The 17,804-nt window shown below is 45.3% G+C and overlaps 1 protein-coding gene across 1 annotated transcript in view; it reads left to right on the top strand.

The window, feature by feature from the left end:
* Nucleotides 1-17,401, top strand: part of LOC147712823 (lumican-like) — a 39,429-nt gene extending 22,028 nt beyond the window's left edge. The window contains exons 2-3 of the mRNA XM_086920382.1: nt 7,846-8,163; nt 16,257-17,401. Coding sequence (XP_086776508.1) covers nt 7,846-8,163; nt 16,257-16,408 — 470 coding nt within the window. The 3' untranslated portion in view covers nt 16,409-17,401. The remainder of the gene's footprint in view (nt 1-7,845; nt 8,164-16,256) is intronic.
* The last annotated feature ends 403 nt before the right edge of the window (nt 17,402-17,804 follow it).

Raw genomic sequence — 17,804 nt, 5'->3', positions numbered from 1 at the left:
GTGTTCAGCATGAATCTTCACACTTGCCATACTAAAGGAAGCATAGAGGTCTGTTTCCCTCAAAGTCTAAGGGAACCTACTCTGACACCTAAGTATGTGAACATTAATTGAAAAAAATGGTTCAGCAACATTCATATCTCTACCAGGAACCAATAATTTCACTCACATGGTGTACATTTGCAACATCATTTGAGTTTCCCATCCCCCAGAACTTGAATAGTTACTCCAACCTTGAACATCCCCCGTACCTGACATACGATGAAAATGAGGCTTCATCTGCTCATTATGTCTTCACGTTTCTTACCAAGATTTCTCTTCACAGACCCTATTTTCAATAAAGTAATTCGGACAACAATACTCCTTTCTCTAGCTAATTACATCTTGAGAACGCACCTGCAAAAGAAAGAACATGCTGACCAAGCAGAGCAGATTTCAAAATCAAGGCTTTATTCTGGATAACTTTAAATAAACATTTAACGTGCATTTCAATATACGATTATAAATGCACATATATAACTTTCAAAATAAATGCAAATGTGAAATAAAGAATGCATGTTTACGTATACAAATGTAACTTGAAATATAAAACTTGAATAATGATAATCATTTAAAATGAACCTTAGTGCACACATTTGTAAAGTTTCAGTTTCTCAATAGATACATTTCATAAATGCGTTTAAATGTTCACACATATTATTAAGGTACACAAATATAATCCAAAATACCAATGCATAATTGCACAGTAATACCGTGTAATGTATGGAGTCTAAATTGCGCCACTCCAGGAGAGTGTGTAAAATGCAGCAGAGGAGTCAAGATGGATGAGAATGGCCGGCCACCCTCCTCCGAGGTGAGCCTGAAATCATTGGGCTGTAACTAAGACAATGTCAGTGCTATGGCAAGGTTTGAATCCAGACTGAAGAGATTTGAGCAGGATGCACGATTCAATAGAACTGTAGTTGGAAATGAGCACATTTTCTGTGAAGTTAGCAAACAATGGTAAAAGGAAATGGAGGGATAATTAGCAGGCAGTGGGTGGTCCAACTAAACCTTTTGATTTAGACAGAAATAATATTGGTATTTTTCCAGGTTTAGAGCCCCGCTTGAGAGAGGCTAAATAGATGGCTTAAATATCAGGCATTATAGTCGGACCAACACCGTGTGCACTTATGGAGACATGAGATCCAAGAGGGGCCAGAGGATATAGAGGTGAAATAAACCATAAACTCTTGTTGCGTGACTTTGGTCCAGCCCATTGATAAGACAGAACAAAGGTCAAAAGAGGACAAAGTAGAATTAAAACATGGGTTAATCGGATTAGAAATTTTATCCTGAAAGAAGTTAGAAAGGGCAGAGCAAAACATTTGAGAAATAGGATGGAAAGCAGAGAGAGTCAGGATAGGCTGAAGTTCCACAAGTTGAAACAATCTTCTGGATGGGTTTTCAAGCCATGGTAATCCCTATATGGTAGTACCGCGATCTCCCTTTACACATTTATTGTCCATAGGTGCACAGCTAATGTCTGCATAGGAGCTTAGCATTGGGGCAGTGGTGTGTGTTCAAAGGCGCTCCAGTTTTTTACTCTGTCTTTTAGCATTATTAAATTCTTCATTGCACCGAGCCGCAGATGGAGTAAAACTATGAAAATATCATGGTTTTAGAGGAAGAACTTGTGTGAGTTCCTAGTTCATTAACCTCTCCCCTGCTGGTGACGGAACCACTCCGTCATCAGCCGCGGTCGCGCTGTGCTGATGACGGAGCGGTTCCGTCACGGCCCGCTCGGCACGCCTGCGTGGTGCGGATTCCGCGCCTGCGCTGAGCATTCTATTGAGCGGGCGGGGCCGTGACGGAACCGCTCCGTCATGAGCACAACGCAACCCCGGCTGGTGACGGAGCGGTTCCGTCACCAGCATGGGCACTCCGCGCGGCCTCCCCGCCCCCGCCCCCGAAGGGGTTAATTGAAGTGATCTTTGCCAGAAAATGCTGGCCTTGTAGTTTTAGGAGTCTCGGAAATGGGAAATATTGAGTTTAGCCTGATTTCATGAAAGAATGGGCACTGAAGGTTGTGTTTTTTTTGAGGAGGATTGATATTGGAAAATATTCCTTCATGGTTAGTTCAAGGATAGTCAAGAACTTGGGCAAGATGTGCCAAATCTGGACGGGGGAGGGTGGTAGTGTGGGGCCGGAGAGTCATTGCCTAGAGTGTGCTCTCCTGAGTGGGTTGAACAGTGAACTTGCGGGAAAAGATGCTAAGAATCACAAATGTCTTTAAATTCTTACTCCTGTAGGCCAGAAGGAATATCAGTGTGCTCATTAAAATTGCCCAGAATCGTATTGGATTGGGCAAAATGAAGAGAGAGAGGGGCATATTACCAACAACTAGCGATAATTATCGCTATGTTGGTTTAGCGGCGATATTTTTATCGCCGAGCTGCGGCGATTTTTATCGCTTAGGAACCTTGCTATTAACAAGGTATATCTCCTAAGCAATAAAAATCGGCCGAAATTCATGAATATCGCTGAAAAGTCAGCGGTATTCATGCATTACCGAGCTAATGCTCTTAGCCATGTTATCCACCTACCATTGGATAATATGGCTAAGAACTGCTCAGGGGCAGGTGTTAGCTTTTGGAGATAGCGATGTTAGCGACTGTTTCCAGTCGCTAACATCTTGGCACGCCCACTTTGCATGTCATTAGTGATAAATATCACTGACATGCAAAGCGGGGCCCAAGATGGTCGCTATCTCCTACTAGCTGTCGCTAACTGGTGTTAGCGACAGCTAGGTAATTGGGAGATAATTTATTCTCCGCTTTCTTGGCTTTTAAAGCCAAAAAAGCGGAGATAAACCCCCTTGAAAATATGCCCAAGAGTTTCCTATAGAAAAAGCGGGAAACTATCACAGAGCAAAGATGTCTATAGACGCAGATACATTTTAGGGGGCACAGGTGGACGATCGATAGGATAAAGGCTAGAATTTCACAATCTTTGGGAGATGATATATATATCAATCCATCACAGTAAAAGAGGATTTGTATATAAGTGCAATACCACCTTCAGGGGGTGTTAGTAGGAATGTGAGTGATGACTTAGGTAGCCTGGAGGAAAGGCGAAGGCAATATCAGGTGCGGACTGGTTTGTAACCATTTTTCAGTAACAGCCAAAAATCAATAGGTACGTACTAAATTCAAGTGCACTTTGGCCAGGGCAAACATTATTCAATGACACGCCATAGATCGTTTTCCTTCAAAAGGAGAAGACTATAAGAAAATGGTTTGGATGATCCTAAAATAGACTCGGGGTAGAAGGGCGGAGCAATAAGAAAACCATCGTTAGGTGGAGTTATACAGGGAATTGAAGGCAATTTTGCCGCACAGGGAAAGAATTCCAAACTGACTGGGCGAATCAAACTTAGAGGTGCATTGCACAGCATAAGAATATGATTGCGTGTCGCAGAGACACCATTGCACCATGGCGCAAAGGTGTCTCTGTGGCAAATGTAGGCTGATTTCAGTGCTGGCGCAAGGGAAAGGGGAGGAGAGTGCCATATTTCTGTAAATATGGCTCTCTCCTCCTCTTACCTTTTCACACAGCGCAGCATTTGCGGCTGCGGCACTGCGCTGCGTGAATAAGTGGTAGATCTGGCCCAAAGGGGCCTTGCGGTGCAGGTGTGTCACTTTTTAAATGGAGGAAGAAGTCACTCACTGGCAGCGAAAAGGGCTTGTAAATAAGCCCCTAAGCATTAATCTTTGATTTAAAACAGGAGAATGAGATGGCCATCTACAAGGTGGATCACGCAGTGATCCACCTTCTAGATGCTTTTGTGCCTGACTAAAGTGTGTGATCCAATTGTTATTCTTCAGCTAGTTTCCTTTCTCTTCTTTAACACATTTGAGAGAACAATATATGAGTTCAGAATGTGTGCTTGCAGGAACATTTCTAATTTCATTTTTTAAAACTATAACTTTGAATAAATGTCTCTCATTACAGTGAAATATTATGACGTGCTAGGGTGAAACGTGCCCTGCACATTAAATACACTTATTGGGGGTATTTTGAGGTGACAATGTTATTTTTACATTATGTTTGTTGTAGAATTGACCTGCCAAATATTTTAATTGCTCGGCTTGCAAAGCCTCACAAGACCCTTGGCTCAGCTCTCTTTGTTAATTTGTTGGCAACGTTTAATGCTGGGGGTTTATGAGAGGCTGTGTCCAGGTTCTAGGCAACAACATCACATTCTATCTATAAACAAAGAACAAGTAAGGTTACTCTGGTCCAATGTCCCTGCGCTTGTTCAAACCCATAGAGCCTGGTAACCGGTGTGGCTCAGGTTACATATGGTACCAAAAGTTGGACAGCATTTACACTGAAACACTTAGAGGCATATTTATGGAAAAGTCAAGCAACACAGCGCAGCAAGTCACCTTGCTGCTCTGTGGGACTGAGAAAGGGCAGGAATGTGCTGTATTTGAAAGTATACAGTGTATTCCTGCCTTTAGCCTAGTGCTGGTGCTGTTTTGGCTGCAAGGTTCTCTTGCACAAAGGTGCAATGCTGCTTGCGTTGGATGCTCCAACGCAGGTTCTCTTGCACAATGGTGCAATGCTACCTGTGTTGGATGCTCCAACGCAGGTTCTCTTGCACAAAGGTGCAATGCTACCTGTGTTGGATGCTCCAACGCAGGTTCTCTTGCAAAAAGGTGCAATGCTGCCTGCGTTGGATGCTCCAACGCAGGTTCTCTTGCACAAAGGTGCAATGCTGCCTGCATTAGATGTTCCAACGCAGGTTCTCTTGCACAATGGTGCAATGCTACCTGTGTTGAATGCTCCAACGCAGGTTCCCTTGCACAATGGTGCAATGCTGCCTGCGTTGTATGCTCCAACACAGGTTCTCTTGCACAATGGTACAATGCTACCTGTGTTGGACGCTCCAACACAGGTTCCCTTGCACAATGGTGCAATGCTGCCTGCGTTGGATGCTCCAACTCAGGTTCTCTTGCACAATGGTGCAATGCTACCTGTGTTGGCTGCTCCAACACTTGCACAATGGTGCAATGCTACCTGTGTTGGATGCTCCAACACAGGTTCCCTTGCACAATGGTGCAATGCTGCTGAATTGGATGCTCCAACACAGGTTCCCTTGCACAATGGTGCAATGCTGCCTGAATTGGATGCTCCAACACAGGTTCTCTTGCACAATGGTGCAATGCTACCTGTGTTGGATGCTCCAACACAGGTTCCATTGCACAATGGTGCAATGCTGCCTGCATTGGATGCTCCAACGCAGGTTCTCTTGCACAATGGTGCAAGGCTGCCTGCATTGGATGTTCCAACGCAGGTTCTCTTGCACAATGGTGCAAGGCTGCCTGCATTGGATGTTCCAACTCAGGTTCTCTTGCACAATGGTGCAATGCTACCTGTGTTGGATGCTCCAACGCAGGTTCTCTTGCACAAAGGTGCAATGCTACCTGTGTTGGATGCTCCAACGCAGGTTCTCTTGCAAAAAGGTGCAATGCTGCCTGCGTTGGATGCTCCAACGCAGGTTCTCTTGCACAAAGGTGCAATGCTGCCTGCATTAGATGTTCCAACGCAGGTTCTCTTGCACAATGGTGCAATGCTACCTGTGTTGAATGCTCCAACGCAGGTTCCCTTGCACAATGGTGCAATGCTGCCTGCGTTGTATGCTCCAACACAGGTTCTCTTGCACAATGGTACAATGCTACCTGTGTTGGACGCTCCAACACAGGTTCCCTTGCACAATGGTGCAATGCTGCCTGCGTTGGATGCTCCAACTCAGGTTCTCTTGCACAATGGTGCAATGCTACCTGTGTTGGCTGCTCCAACACTTGCACAATGGTGCAATGCTACCTGTGTTGGATGCTCCAACACAGGTTCCCTTGCACAATGGTGCAATGCTGCTGAATTGGATGCTCCAACACAGGTTCCCTTGCACAATGGTGCAATGCTGCCTGAATTGGATGCTCCAACACAGGTTCTCTTGCACAATGGTGCAATGCTACCTGTGTTGGATGCTCCAACACAGGTTCCATTGCACAATGGTGCAATGCTGCCTGCATTGGATGCTCCAACGCAGGTTCTCTTGCACAATGGTGCAAGGCTGCCTGCATTGGATGTTCCAACGCAGGTTCTCTTGCACAATGGTGCAAGGCTGCCTGCATTGGATGTTCCAACTCAGGTTCTCTTGCACAATGGTGCAATGCTACCTGTGTTGGATGCTCCAACACAGGTTATCTTGCACAGTGCTGCAATGCTACCTGTGTTGGATGCTCCAACACAGGTTCCCTTGCACAATGGTGCAATGCTGCCTGAATTGGATGCTCCAACACAGGTTCCCTTGCACAATGGTGCAATGCTGCCTGAATTGGATGCTCCAACACAGGTTCCCTTGCACAATGGTGCAGTGCTGCCTGCGTTGGATGCTCCAACGCAGGTTCCCTTGCACAATGGTGCAATGCTGCCTGAATTGGATGCTCCAACACAGGTTCCCTTGCACAATGGTGCAATGCTGCCTGAATTGGATGCTCCAACACAGGTTCTCTTGCACAATGGTGCAATGCTACCTGTGTTGGATGCTCCAACACAGGTTCCATTGCACAATGGTGCAATGCTGCCTGCATTGGATGCTCCAACGCAGGTTCTCTTGCACAATGGTGCAAGGCTGCCTGCATTGGATGTTCCAACGCAGGTTCTCTTGCACAATGGTGCAAGGCTGCCTGCATTGGATGTTCCAACTCAGGTTCTCTTGCACAATGGTGCAATGCTACCTGTGTTGGATGCTCCAACACAGGTTATCTTGCACAGTGCTGCAATGCTACCTGTGTTGGATGCTCCAACACAGGTTCCCTTGCACAATGGTGCAATGCTGCCTGAATTGGATGCTCCAACACAGGTTCCCTTGCACAATGGTGCAATGCTGCCTGAATTGGATGCTCCAACACAGGTTCCCTTGCACAATGGTGCAGTGCTGCCTGCGTTGGATGCTCCAACGCAGGTTCCCTTGCACAATGGTGCAAGGCTGCCTGTGTTGGATGCAGGATTGTTTTTGTGCAAGAAGGGGCACCGTCCTGCACAAAACCAATCCCCTGACGCATATTCCTCCTTTTATGTGTGCTACAGAATACAGCATACATAGAAAGAGAAAGCAAAGATGAGTAATAAAGATATTTCTCCTCATTTCGCCTCCCCTGAGAAGGTGTAGCATTTTGGAGCATTCCCATGTTTACCAGTTCTGGTAAATCTGGAAATGCGTCAAAATCTATGGGAGTTGCTTGGAAAAATCCACAGAACGCCCATGGAATGCATTCCCAGGGCAGAGTAATGCACCACAGCGATAATGTTACTCCATATTTATGAAGCCACTCAGGGCCACTTAAAGTGACCTTCCGTGGCTTCATAAATCTAATTTTTGAGTTGCGTCGCGCATGCACCACGACTCATGATGCAAGTGCGACACAACTGCGCACATAAATATGGCACTTATTACCACTATCACATTTTTGAGAAATACAGTTTATTTGATTTTAACTTCTTTTCATATACTGCTGTAAAACCACACTTTAAAGTAAAGTTAGGACTCCTATCTCTTTTTTTTAGCGATCCCATAAGGTCAGGTGACAGCTGTGCTGTCTAGACAGACCAGTGGCCCTTTGTATCTGCCTCCTGGTCTATCAGGTGTACTTTGGTCTTTCGGTGGAGGAAGCCTGTTCTCCCAGTGAGACTCCATGATCATTGAAGATATTTTCCTATCGTATGAGCACATTTTCTTCCCTTCCATCAGTTTTCCAATAAGAATCCTCATTTTGTCCCTTTTCTTTCTCTTTTCAGATCTGAAGTCCCTGAACCTCTTGGATCTGACTCAGAACCGTTTCAATGAATTCCCACGACGCATCCCACCCTCGGTGCAGCAACTCTACCTCTCCAACAACTCACTCTCAGACCTTCCTGCAGACTCTTTTGAATCCTTCAAAGACTTGCGCTACCTGCGGCTTTCACACAATAACCTGAGTGACGAGACTGTTCCAGTGGCAGCCTACAACCTATCCTCACTGGTGGAGCTAGACCTGGCTTACAACCGGTTCCTTGGGGTCCCATGGGTGCCGCAGAGCCTGCAGTACCTCTATCTGGAGGGGAATCAGATCCAAGGTGAGGAGGATGAGCGCACAGCTTTGGCAGGACACTGCATTCCTTCCTCTTTCAGAAAGGAAGGGTGGATGAAAGGATGGATTAATGAGTGGGTGAAAGGATTATTGGATGAAATAATGTGTGGGTGAGTGGGTGAAATATTTGTTGGGTGAAAGGATAGATGGGTGGGTAAAAGGATAAATGGATGGGTGAGATAAAGTGAAGGTATGGGTAGGTGAAACTTGACTCTTGCAGTCACGCTTTGACTATTGCACTGCTCTGTACTGAAATATCAATAAAGCCACTGTAAATAGACTTCATACTATTCAGAATGTGGCTGCTCGTCTAGTCCTGGGCGTTACAAAAAGTCTGTACATCAGAGCGGGGGCATTCGCTCCCTTCACTGGCTTCCAGTCAGGAAGCATGTGATTTCTAAAGCCCTTAGTCTAGTTCACACTGCTGTCCTCCCTCAGGGGCCGTTGCACTTGAGAACGGCCTTCTACTGGAATATACCCAATAGACAGCTGAAGTCTGCCTCTACTGGAAAAGTGGAGATACCTGAATTTCGAAAAGCCACGTTAGGGGAAGGGATATCCGGGTCACTGCGGCCAAGTTGTGGAATACACTAACCACTCACATTGCAAGTCTTTCTGCCCATGCTGCCTTTAACAAGCAGTTGAAAATCTGGCTTTTCTCCCTTTCGTGGTGGATAATTTTCGTCTCCTGTCTTGTTGCTCTTACTCTTTGCTATCGATTTGACACCCTTGGGTATAATGCGCTCTATAAAATTTCAAAAATACAAAAAATACAACAGATGGATGGATAGGTGGGTGGAAGGATGCATGGGTGAAAGGATGGGTGGATGAGTAGGTGAAAGAATAAGGGGATGAAATGATAGATGGGTGAGTGGGTGGGTGGATGGGTGGGTGGGTGGGTGAAAGGATGAATGGACGGGAGGGTGAAAGGATGGATGGGTGGGTGAGTGAGTGGGTGAAAAGATGGATGGGTGGGTAAAAGGATGGGTAGATGAAAGCATGGAAGAGTAAATGGAATCTGAGATGACAAAAGAGTGAATGGGTGAGTGAACAGATTGCAAAGTAAACGGAAATCAGAGGCTGGACGATGTATGAAAGGATGAAAGAGTAAATGGAAATCTGAAAGAATGGATGAGCAAATGGAAATCTGAGAGTATTGATGGATGAGTGGGTGAAAGGATGACAAAGTAAATGAAAAGTTGAGAGCATGGCTGCATAGTATAGTACATGGAAATCTGAAAGGGTGGATGGATGGCAAAGTATATGAAAATCTGAGAGGATGGATGAATGATAGATAGGTAGATGAATGGATAGACAAAAGGGTCAATTTATAGTGAAATCCTTTATAAATGGATAAGGAAGTCAAATGATTGGTGGGTGTATGGGTGGATAGATGTTTTTGATTGATGTATGGATGGATTAATGCATAGATGATGGATGTATGAACGGAGGGATGGATGGAAGGGACAATGGATCATTGGAATGGTGAAAGATTGAATGATGGGTGACAGAATGGATTGATGACAGAATACAAAGGTGAAATGGTTGAATCAATGAATGGATGGAAGGATGAAAGGATGAATGTATAGATGTTTGGCTAGAAGAGGCAAGGGAGCTCTTCTATGGAGAGTCGGGCTCACTTGCTTTGATTGCTCGGTGCCATCAGCGTTTTGGTTAAAAGAGGGGAAATTATAATTTTCTGGCTACTCCCTTATCCCAAAGTGTTTCCAAGATATATTGTAGCCATGTGTGAATGGTGTTAAAGTAGTAATGGTTTGGCGTTAAGAGTACAAGGGTGGGCTTTGGGTAGAGGTGAAAGATATCAAATTAAAGCTTTGGGGAGTAGGGTTGAGAGTTCGATGTATAAGGATTAATCATAAAGGGGTTTGACATTAAGATGTTAGGAGTTAAGGGTTAGAGGTATATAGTTAACGATATAGATAGGGGTTACAGGTATAGGTTTAGCCATTTTGGACATAGGTTTGTTTATTTAAGGTGTGTTGATGAATATTAAAATTATTTATAGGCATCCGAACCACAAGAACTAGACGTGTTTGTTTTGAGAGTAACACTGAACAGATAATATCAAGGAAATATGCTTCAGTTTTGAAGTGATGCAAGTAGAAGGGTTCAAACAAACTGAGACTATTTCTCAGCAAAAATAAAATTGAATTAGCAACCTGAAGCTTTATTGGCCTCAGTCCTTCACCCTCAATCTTCATGTCATAATCCCTCTGTGCTTCAGGCTTGTGCTCATGTACAGTTCAAAAGAAACAATTGATGGATGGAATGCTGGACAATGCAAACATTCACCCCCAGTCACAAGGATCTGGGTTAAATCCATCATTATTTTGCTCACCACACCACCTCAGTTTGGACTCAGCCATATGCAAATCAGTCCAGCCCGAACTGCCAAGCCAGATCTTCCCTGAACAAGAAACAAGCATCCTAGGACCGGTTTCAAGGCATCACCCTTCATCAGCCAGGCTAGCTTGAATACAGTGGTGTAGTGAGCACGGGACCCACGTCTGGGCATACCCTTCCCACTTAGGGGGACATATGCAAAAGAAACAATTGATGGACGGAATGCTAGACAATGCAAACATTCACCCTAGTCACAAGAATCTGGGTTAAATCCATCATTCTTTTGCTCACCACACCACCCCAGTTTAGACCTAGCCAGATGCAAATCTGTCTTGATCCTGTTCCTTGTAAATGTAAATGTATTTGAGCTTATATAGCGCACAGCTACCCGCAGTGGGTTTCCCAGCGCTTGCTTAGGGAACCCGTCCTGGTATTCCCCTGTGAGATAACCCCGGCAGGGTATCCACAAGGTGAAAGCCAGGCATCCCGCCGCGAGGGGCTCTTGTGGAGATTAAGCAAGCTATTGCCCAGAGTCGCAAAGTGTGAACCCGTGAGTCGAGAAGGCACCGGAGCGAGAAATATCGAGTCCGTGGAATTTTTTAGCCCAAGACCCGCAGAGGCGGGAATTGAACCCTGGTCCAGGGCCGATCTCAGCTTCCGGGTCTGCCGCCTCTAACCCCTGAGCCACACTTCTCCACTTGGGAACAGTCCATCCCGAACTGCCAATCCAGGTCCTTCCTGGACCGGAAACGGTTTCCGGGCTTCACCCTTATCAGCCAAGCTAGCTTGAATCGCAGGTGTATTGAGCACGGGACCCATGGCTGGGCATACCCTCCACACTTAGGGCGACATATGCAAAAGTAACAATTGATGAACAGAATGGTGGACAATGCAACCATTCACCTCCAGTCGGACAGATCTGGGTTAATTCCATCATTCGTTTGCTCACCACACTATCCCAGTTTGGACCCAGCCATATGCAAATCAGTCTTGACCCTGTTCCTTGTGGGAACAGTCCTGCCCGAACTGCCTAGCGAGGTTCTTCCCGGACCGGAAACAAGCATCCTTGGACCGATTTCAGGGCATCACCCTTCATCAGCCAGGTTAGCTTGAATCCAGTGGTGTAGGGAGCACTGGACTCACGTCTGGGCATACCCTTCCCACTTAGGGCATCTATCTGCTGTAGCCACAACCATTCTGTCATATAGGCTTCAGAGACTTCTATCCATTAACGCTTTATACCTCTGTCCTTCACCCCTGTGAGCCCCAGATCTACTCTTTTAAAGACCTTGTCATTCCCTTTGTAGATTCCTGATCTTCACCTCTGTAGCCTCAGACGTATTTTCACACATGTAGGCTGCAAGCCTTTAGTCTTGCAAATATGTTGAAACAAAAAAAGCCTGGGTTTGGGGTTTTCAGGAAGCACCCTACCTGGGTATTGGGGGCAGGATGCATGTAGCTTCCTGCATTCAAGTAGGTTCAACAGTCCACCTCCTGTAGATTTTAACCTTTTGCAGGTGTAGGACTCACTCCCATCTGATATAATATTCAGTCTGTGTGTGAGCAAAAACCCTAGGCAGTCGAATTTTTTTTTTTTATTTACCTTAAGTTTCTACTGTCAACTGATATTACTTGTTTTGCCACTGTGATCGACTGCCTAGGGTTTTTGTTCACACATTATTGTCCCTGACCTAGGAGCTCACTGATATCAGTGTCCAGGGGGTCCTTGTTTTTCGCAACCATAATATTCAGTCTGAGCACCCAGGGCCAGATTTACTAATGATCTGCACCAGGTTTGTGTTAAAAGTGACACAAACCCTGCGCAAAGTGTTGGAGTGGGATTTACTATCTAGCGCACACCATGATTCGCATTGGAAAATTCAACAAAGTAACACTAAGCTGTGATAAGCCATACTTTGCACTACTCGCGTCACCAGGGCATTCCGTGTGTGGTACACAGGCATTCCTATGCACCCACCCATGGGCTTTGATGCAAAATGTTAATATTGAAAAATACGATGTCAATGTACACCATGATATATGTAAATATAATAACAAACTTGCATCTACATAGTTGAATTGACCTGATATGACCTCCCCCTTAAACCCTGAGTCAAATACGTGGTGAGGAAGGCCCTGCGACCTAGGCCTGAAGCAATTGTTTGACAGATCACAGGTAGGGTGGGACAGATGGCCCTTAGACCAGCGTGCAAACAGGCAAACCCAGATCGATACCACAGAGAGGCAGTGACACCATAATGGTCTCATGAGATTGGCCCCAATAAAACACGTTTGGCCGGAGGGGCGCGCATTCAAATTCACTCTAAGTTAGAAACACACAAATAATCAGAACACAGCATCACACTAAAGCAGTGATCACACGCTCCCCATCCCGGACATCTGGACATGTACCCATTCGCCTTGCATTTTATCCACTCAAACCCACTTGCATTTCTTATCAAACAACCGGATTTACAGTCTCATGACTAGGATCAGATTCTGGCTCCAAAAGAATGTACAAATCGTTGTATGATGCTTCATGTAATGTGTAAAATGATGGTCAAAACCAATGTGTCTTAAGACAGTCTTCAGACCCAGACTCTGTTGCCTGCCCTTATGGCCGCTACGTTACATTAGTCCAACTGCTGCTCTTTTGCCAAACGCCTCTTGTCTCTCATTTTATCAAGGTAAGTTGATATTCACGTAACAAAACCACTGTTTACTAATATTCGTAGGCAGGAATGAGCCCCAAAACATGATGCCTACTCAAGGCAGGTGTAACAAGAAGAAATCATGTAATTTGTCCAACTTTGGATGTGTGGTACATTTTAAAGCACATATACAAAGTAAGAGAAGTCTTAAAGGAAAGTTTTGTACTGAAAGATCCCTCTTCCAGTACAAAACATAGGCTGTAGAGAACGCACACAACCTTGCCCAATGGCACATGGGTGTGTGCTATGACACTCAACCGCCACAGTGCGCCAGAGCTGTGGAGTGAAAATTGGGACATATTTTAATAGATATGAGACATATTTGTTCTCTCCTTTTGGTGCGTTGCATCAAATATTAGTAAATATGGGCTCAAAATTCCGTTCTACAGCACCTTCTGTTAATGCACCCCAGTCTAGCAAACCTGCAACACCTGGTGGTACACCAGTTCTAGCTAGCCTGACTGCTCTGTATACTCACTTCAGTCCTAGCCGGATCTATGACGTTACAACGCAGGCTATTACAACGCCTGCTGTTACAACGCGGTTTTTACATCGCATACCATTACAACGCATAATGTTTTTAGGCGCTGGATAGTGAATTATTTAATTTACTATTCCAACTCCAGTCCCCGTGGATAGTAGGGAAGGTGTTGGATAGTAAATTAAATATATTCCCTATCCTAGAGCGCCCCCCAGCGCAATGCGTTGTAATGGTTTGCGTTGTAATGGTTGCGATGTAATGGTAGTGCGTTGTAATGCTTGCGTTGTAAGTGATGTTTACCGTCCTAGCCTGCTGCATCCTCAGCTAATGCAGTACTGGAAACCGCAACAGCTCTGTCGATGTACCTCTTTATTTGTTCAAAGCTTTCTTTGCTTCTGTTTTAGAAATAGGACTAAAACAGAGCTCCACAAATGCATCTCATCTCTGATATGCAAGTCCTTTTCTATTGAAATATACAGCTCTTCACATAAACCCCACCCCAGACTTGCTATTCCATACTGAAATTAACACACTCTTCCCAAGTCTGCCAGTGCACCCCAAGTCTGCCTTGTGACACCAATGCTATTCCATTAGGCAGGGCACGAGTCGGGGGTACATGTGGGTGGACGGTGTACACCCACTTTTTTCACAGGGTGCCATTCACCCTGCCAAGAAGTCAGGCCCCACTGAAAAAGATGCTGAATTCGTCCCGGTGTAATATACAAACAGCGGGCCACTTTCAGCAGTCCCTGCACGTTGTTATCTGCTTTTGATCCGCAACAACGTGCTGGGGGGGGGATGGGGCTCTCTTATTTCTGACTCCTCCTGGACCCATAACAACGGCCCCATCGGAGGGGTCATCCGGCCTCCTTTTGTTGGAGCCTCACACCTAGAAGCAAGTACAGCAGAGGGGAAACAAAGGCTCACACCTTGGTAGCATTTCACACAAACTTAATTGAGGCAGCTTTTCACTTTGTTCAGTTCCTGTTTAGGAGATATGCATGCACTGTAAGAACTTCAGATGTATTGATCTTTCCTAGTATTTGCACAAAATAAATAGCATTTATATAGCGCTTACTACCCCTAAGGAGGCGTTGTAATAATTTAAATATCACAATTCTTTTCTTTTAAAGCACAATGGCTAGGCAAAGCTTTACGCTGCCAAATGGCAACATTGTTTTATGTGTAGCTTACAAAAGTGTGAATCTTCTGCCTAAATCAGGAGGGTTTGCAAGTATACTCGAAATGTGCTCAAATGTACTCATGATATACCTGCTAAACATATGTGAGGGCTTAGGATCTGATGTCACTTCTTGTGCTGCCACTTCCTGTGATGTCACACGCTGTGATGTCACGCGCCTCACGTGCAGCAATATGTGCGATGTGATGTCACGCACTGTGATGCCACTTGCATACTGATTAACTAGGTTAGTCCCCCCACTTGATTTTTTTTAGGACTTGTGCCCTGCCATTAGGGAACCCTATGTGTAGCGCTTGCCATACACCACAATCATGACCAAGAGCACCCCTATTTTCCACCCTCCACATCTACCAGCACCAGCTTATCCTGCCTAATCCATGCAATGAATGAATCTACAGCCTGGTTCCTAAAACACTAGACCGCTGCAACTTTAAGATGTTGTTAACTCTGCTCCCATGACTGTTTGTTTTGGAGTGTAATCTTAGAATCTTCATCTGTAAACTGAGACATGACAGGTTGGGGGGCTGCCAGGGGCCCCCAGAGACAGGAAAGCGTGGCAGGGTGGGGTGGGGTGGCCTGTGTTTCCTCATGCCTTGCAAGTCCCCATTCTGTTCCTAATTATCTTCTGGAATAGGCAGCTCATATTTTACAAAGGACATCTGTTTCATGTAGAAGACACCCTGGCACTGTAGATTGCAAGGGACGATGTGTGTGTGGCTGGAAAAACGAGGCAAGATTGAGGTGCATTGACAGAGGTGTGTGTAGGATTTGGTACTGGAATAGCAATGCAGGATTGAGGTACACTTGCATATATGTTTGTGTGTCCTTGTTCTGTAAAAGTAGCGGGTGGTGCAGGGCAAGTTATGGGCGTAATGACAACACATATAGTTCAGAAATAACATGGTGATGTGTGTCGGGATCAAGGTCCATTGATGGAGCTGTGAGTGAAATCCAGTGTTGGTATAGCAGGGGCGGGTGCAGGGCATGTTAATAGAATGAATTTGCAGAGCTGTGCGTGGGACGTGGTTCTAATATTGGCATTGATAGGATTTCGTGTAGGATGCAGTACTGGAATTGTAGGAATGCTAGACTACAAGACAGGATTGAGGCGCACTGGCAAAGCCATGTGTGCACGTGTGCACACGTTTGTGCTTGTTTTAGATCGGAAAGAAGGGGATGATGCTGGGCAGTGTTGAGGCACGTGCTGTGGGCAGGCTTGTGGACCCAAGGCCTGGGTAAATGAGTGGCACCTGAATATATTGCCTAATTTTCTAGATAGATCTTTTTTTTTCTTTTTCATTCTCGCTCTTTTTCTCTCGCAGCCTTCAACATCAGCAGTTTCTGCCGCATGATGTCCCCAGTGCACTTTTCCCGCCTACGCCTGCTGCGTCTGGACGGCAACAAGCTGGGCGCCTCCGACCTTCCATCCAATTGGATGCACTGCCTGCGCCTCGTGGGCCACGTGTACGTCTAGTCGCCACGCTCTCAGCTCGAGGAGAGTTATTCAGCTCTACGGTGCAGCGACGCGCGGACACTCCACTGAACCTAGCCCGACCTTGCGTAGGCAACAGCTATCATCTTCATTTCTTTTTAGGGCGGCCAACATCTGTGGCACCCACAGGGAGTGGCAAGGCCCATTTACCACCCCCTTAATTGGGGAATCTGACTAAAATAATAGGGTTGCCGCTGTAACTAGTGCAGAGGCCCTGGGCCCAGGGCTGTGAGTGTGGCCACTGTAGTCCTATCTCTTTGCTTTAGTACCCGGCATGAGGCGGAGACAGTTTTTTTCTCTCCAGCATTAGGGTTCATGGCCCCCTTGATATCCCACTACAAAACGGAGATCTCTGGTTGGCCCACATCTCTGTTGTGCATAAGAAATCCTGGATTTTTGTCTTTGCATTCTGGGATTTATAGTCTTCCATGCATAATGGGTACACTAAAATATAAATATCGGAATGCGAAGGAACAGGAGTAACTGGATAATCTACTCAAAAGCGGCATGGCACAAATTATCCTGCAAATGACAGTTTCAATTAAGAAAACCTCTGCATACTTTGCGGCCAAGAGACAGACCAAAACAACACTGGCTTTTAAACAAACTGCACAATGCATTCTAAGACATGAGAGTTTTGGACCACCCCTTGATTTCCTTTTAGTACCAGAACATTTTAAAATAATGTATATGTGCTATGTTGCATCACAAGCTTGCATTCGACCCTTAAGCATTATGTTTCTTTATTCACACGGTCTCTATTCCTTAAATGTGATATTTTATAAGATTTTTTGAAATGCATACTTATTTGCTGTTTATATCTGAAGAGTGTACTTATGCGGTCATGCCATTCACATCTATGTACTCATTTGGCAGTTCAATAAATGTATCTCTGCCTATGGCATCCAGAATATGTGCATTTCCACTGATATAGTATTCAGTCTGGCATAGCCAAAGGAGCAAAAGGGATCAGAACTTCCAACACTTTGTTACAGATGCTTTATGCTACGTCGCCTTTTCTTTTGTCTGATTGGAGCCTAGTTCATTAGAAAACCCTATGTCTGATTGTTATTTGCACTGTTATAAAAGCTCTGCCTCATGGGTTACCCCACAACGAGGGCTCAAACAACACCTCCCACTGGCTCCAGCTTCCAGGCAGAGATTCCTAAGAGTCTGGAAGTCATGGTGTACTGTCCAGTGTTTTGTTGTGGACTTCCTAGATCCTTTCACAGAAACCCCCTACCTTAAGTTATACTGTTTAGTTGCCACTATCCGAAAGAAATGCAGGGCCATTCAGGTTACTAAGAAGGTATCCATGTCCTCAAGTGATGAAGACTGGGAGCAGATTCATTAACAGTTTACTCCACAAAAGTGTTGC

Source organism: Lissotriton vulgaris, chromosome 5, assembly GCF_964263255.1.
Source record: "Lissotriton vulgaris chromosome 5, aLisVul1.2, whole genome shotgun sequence".
Classification (NCBI taxonomy): Eukaryota; Metazoa; Chordata; class Amphibia; order Caudata; family Salamandridae; genus Lissotriton; species Lissotriton vulgaris.
The sequence above is the reverse complement of the archived record's forward strand: the minus strand, read 5'-3'. Positions and strand labels throughout refer to the sequence as shown.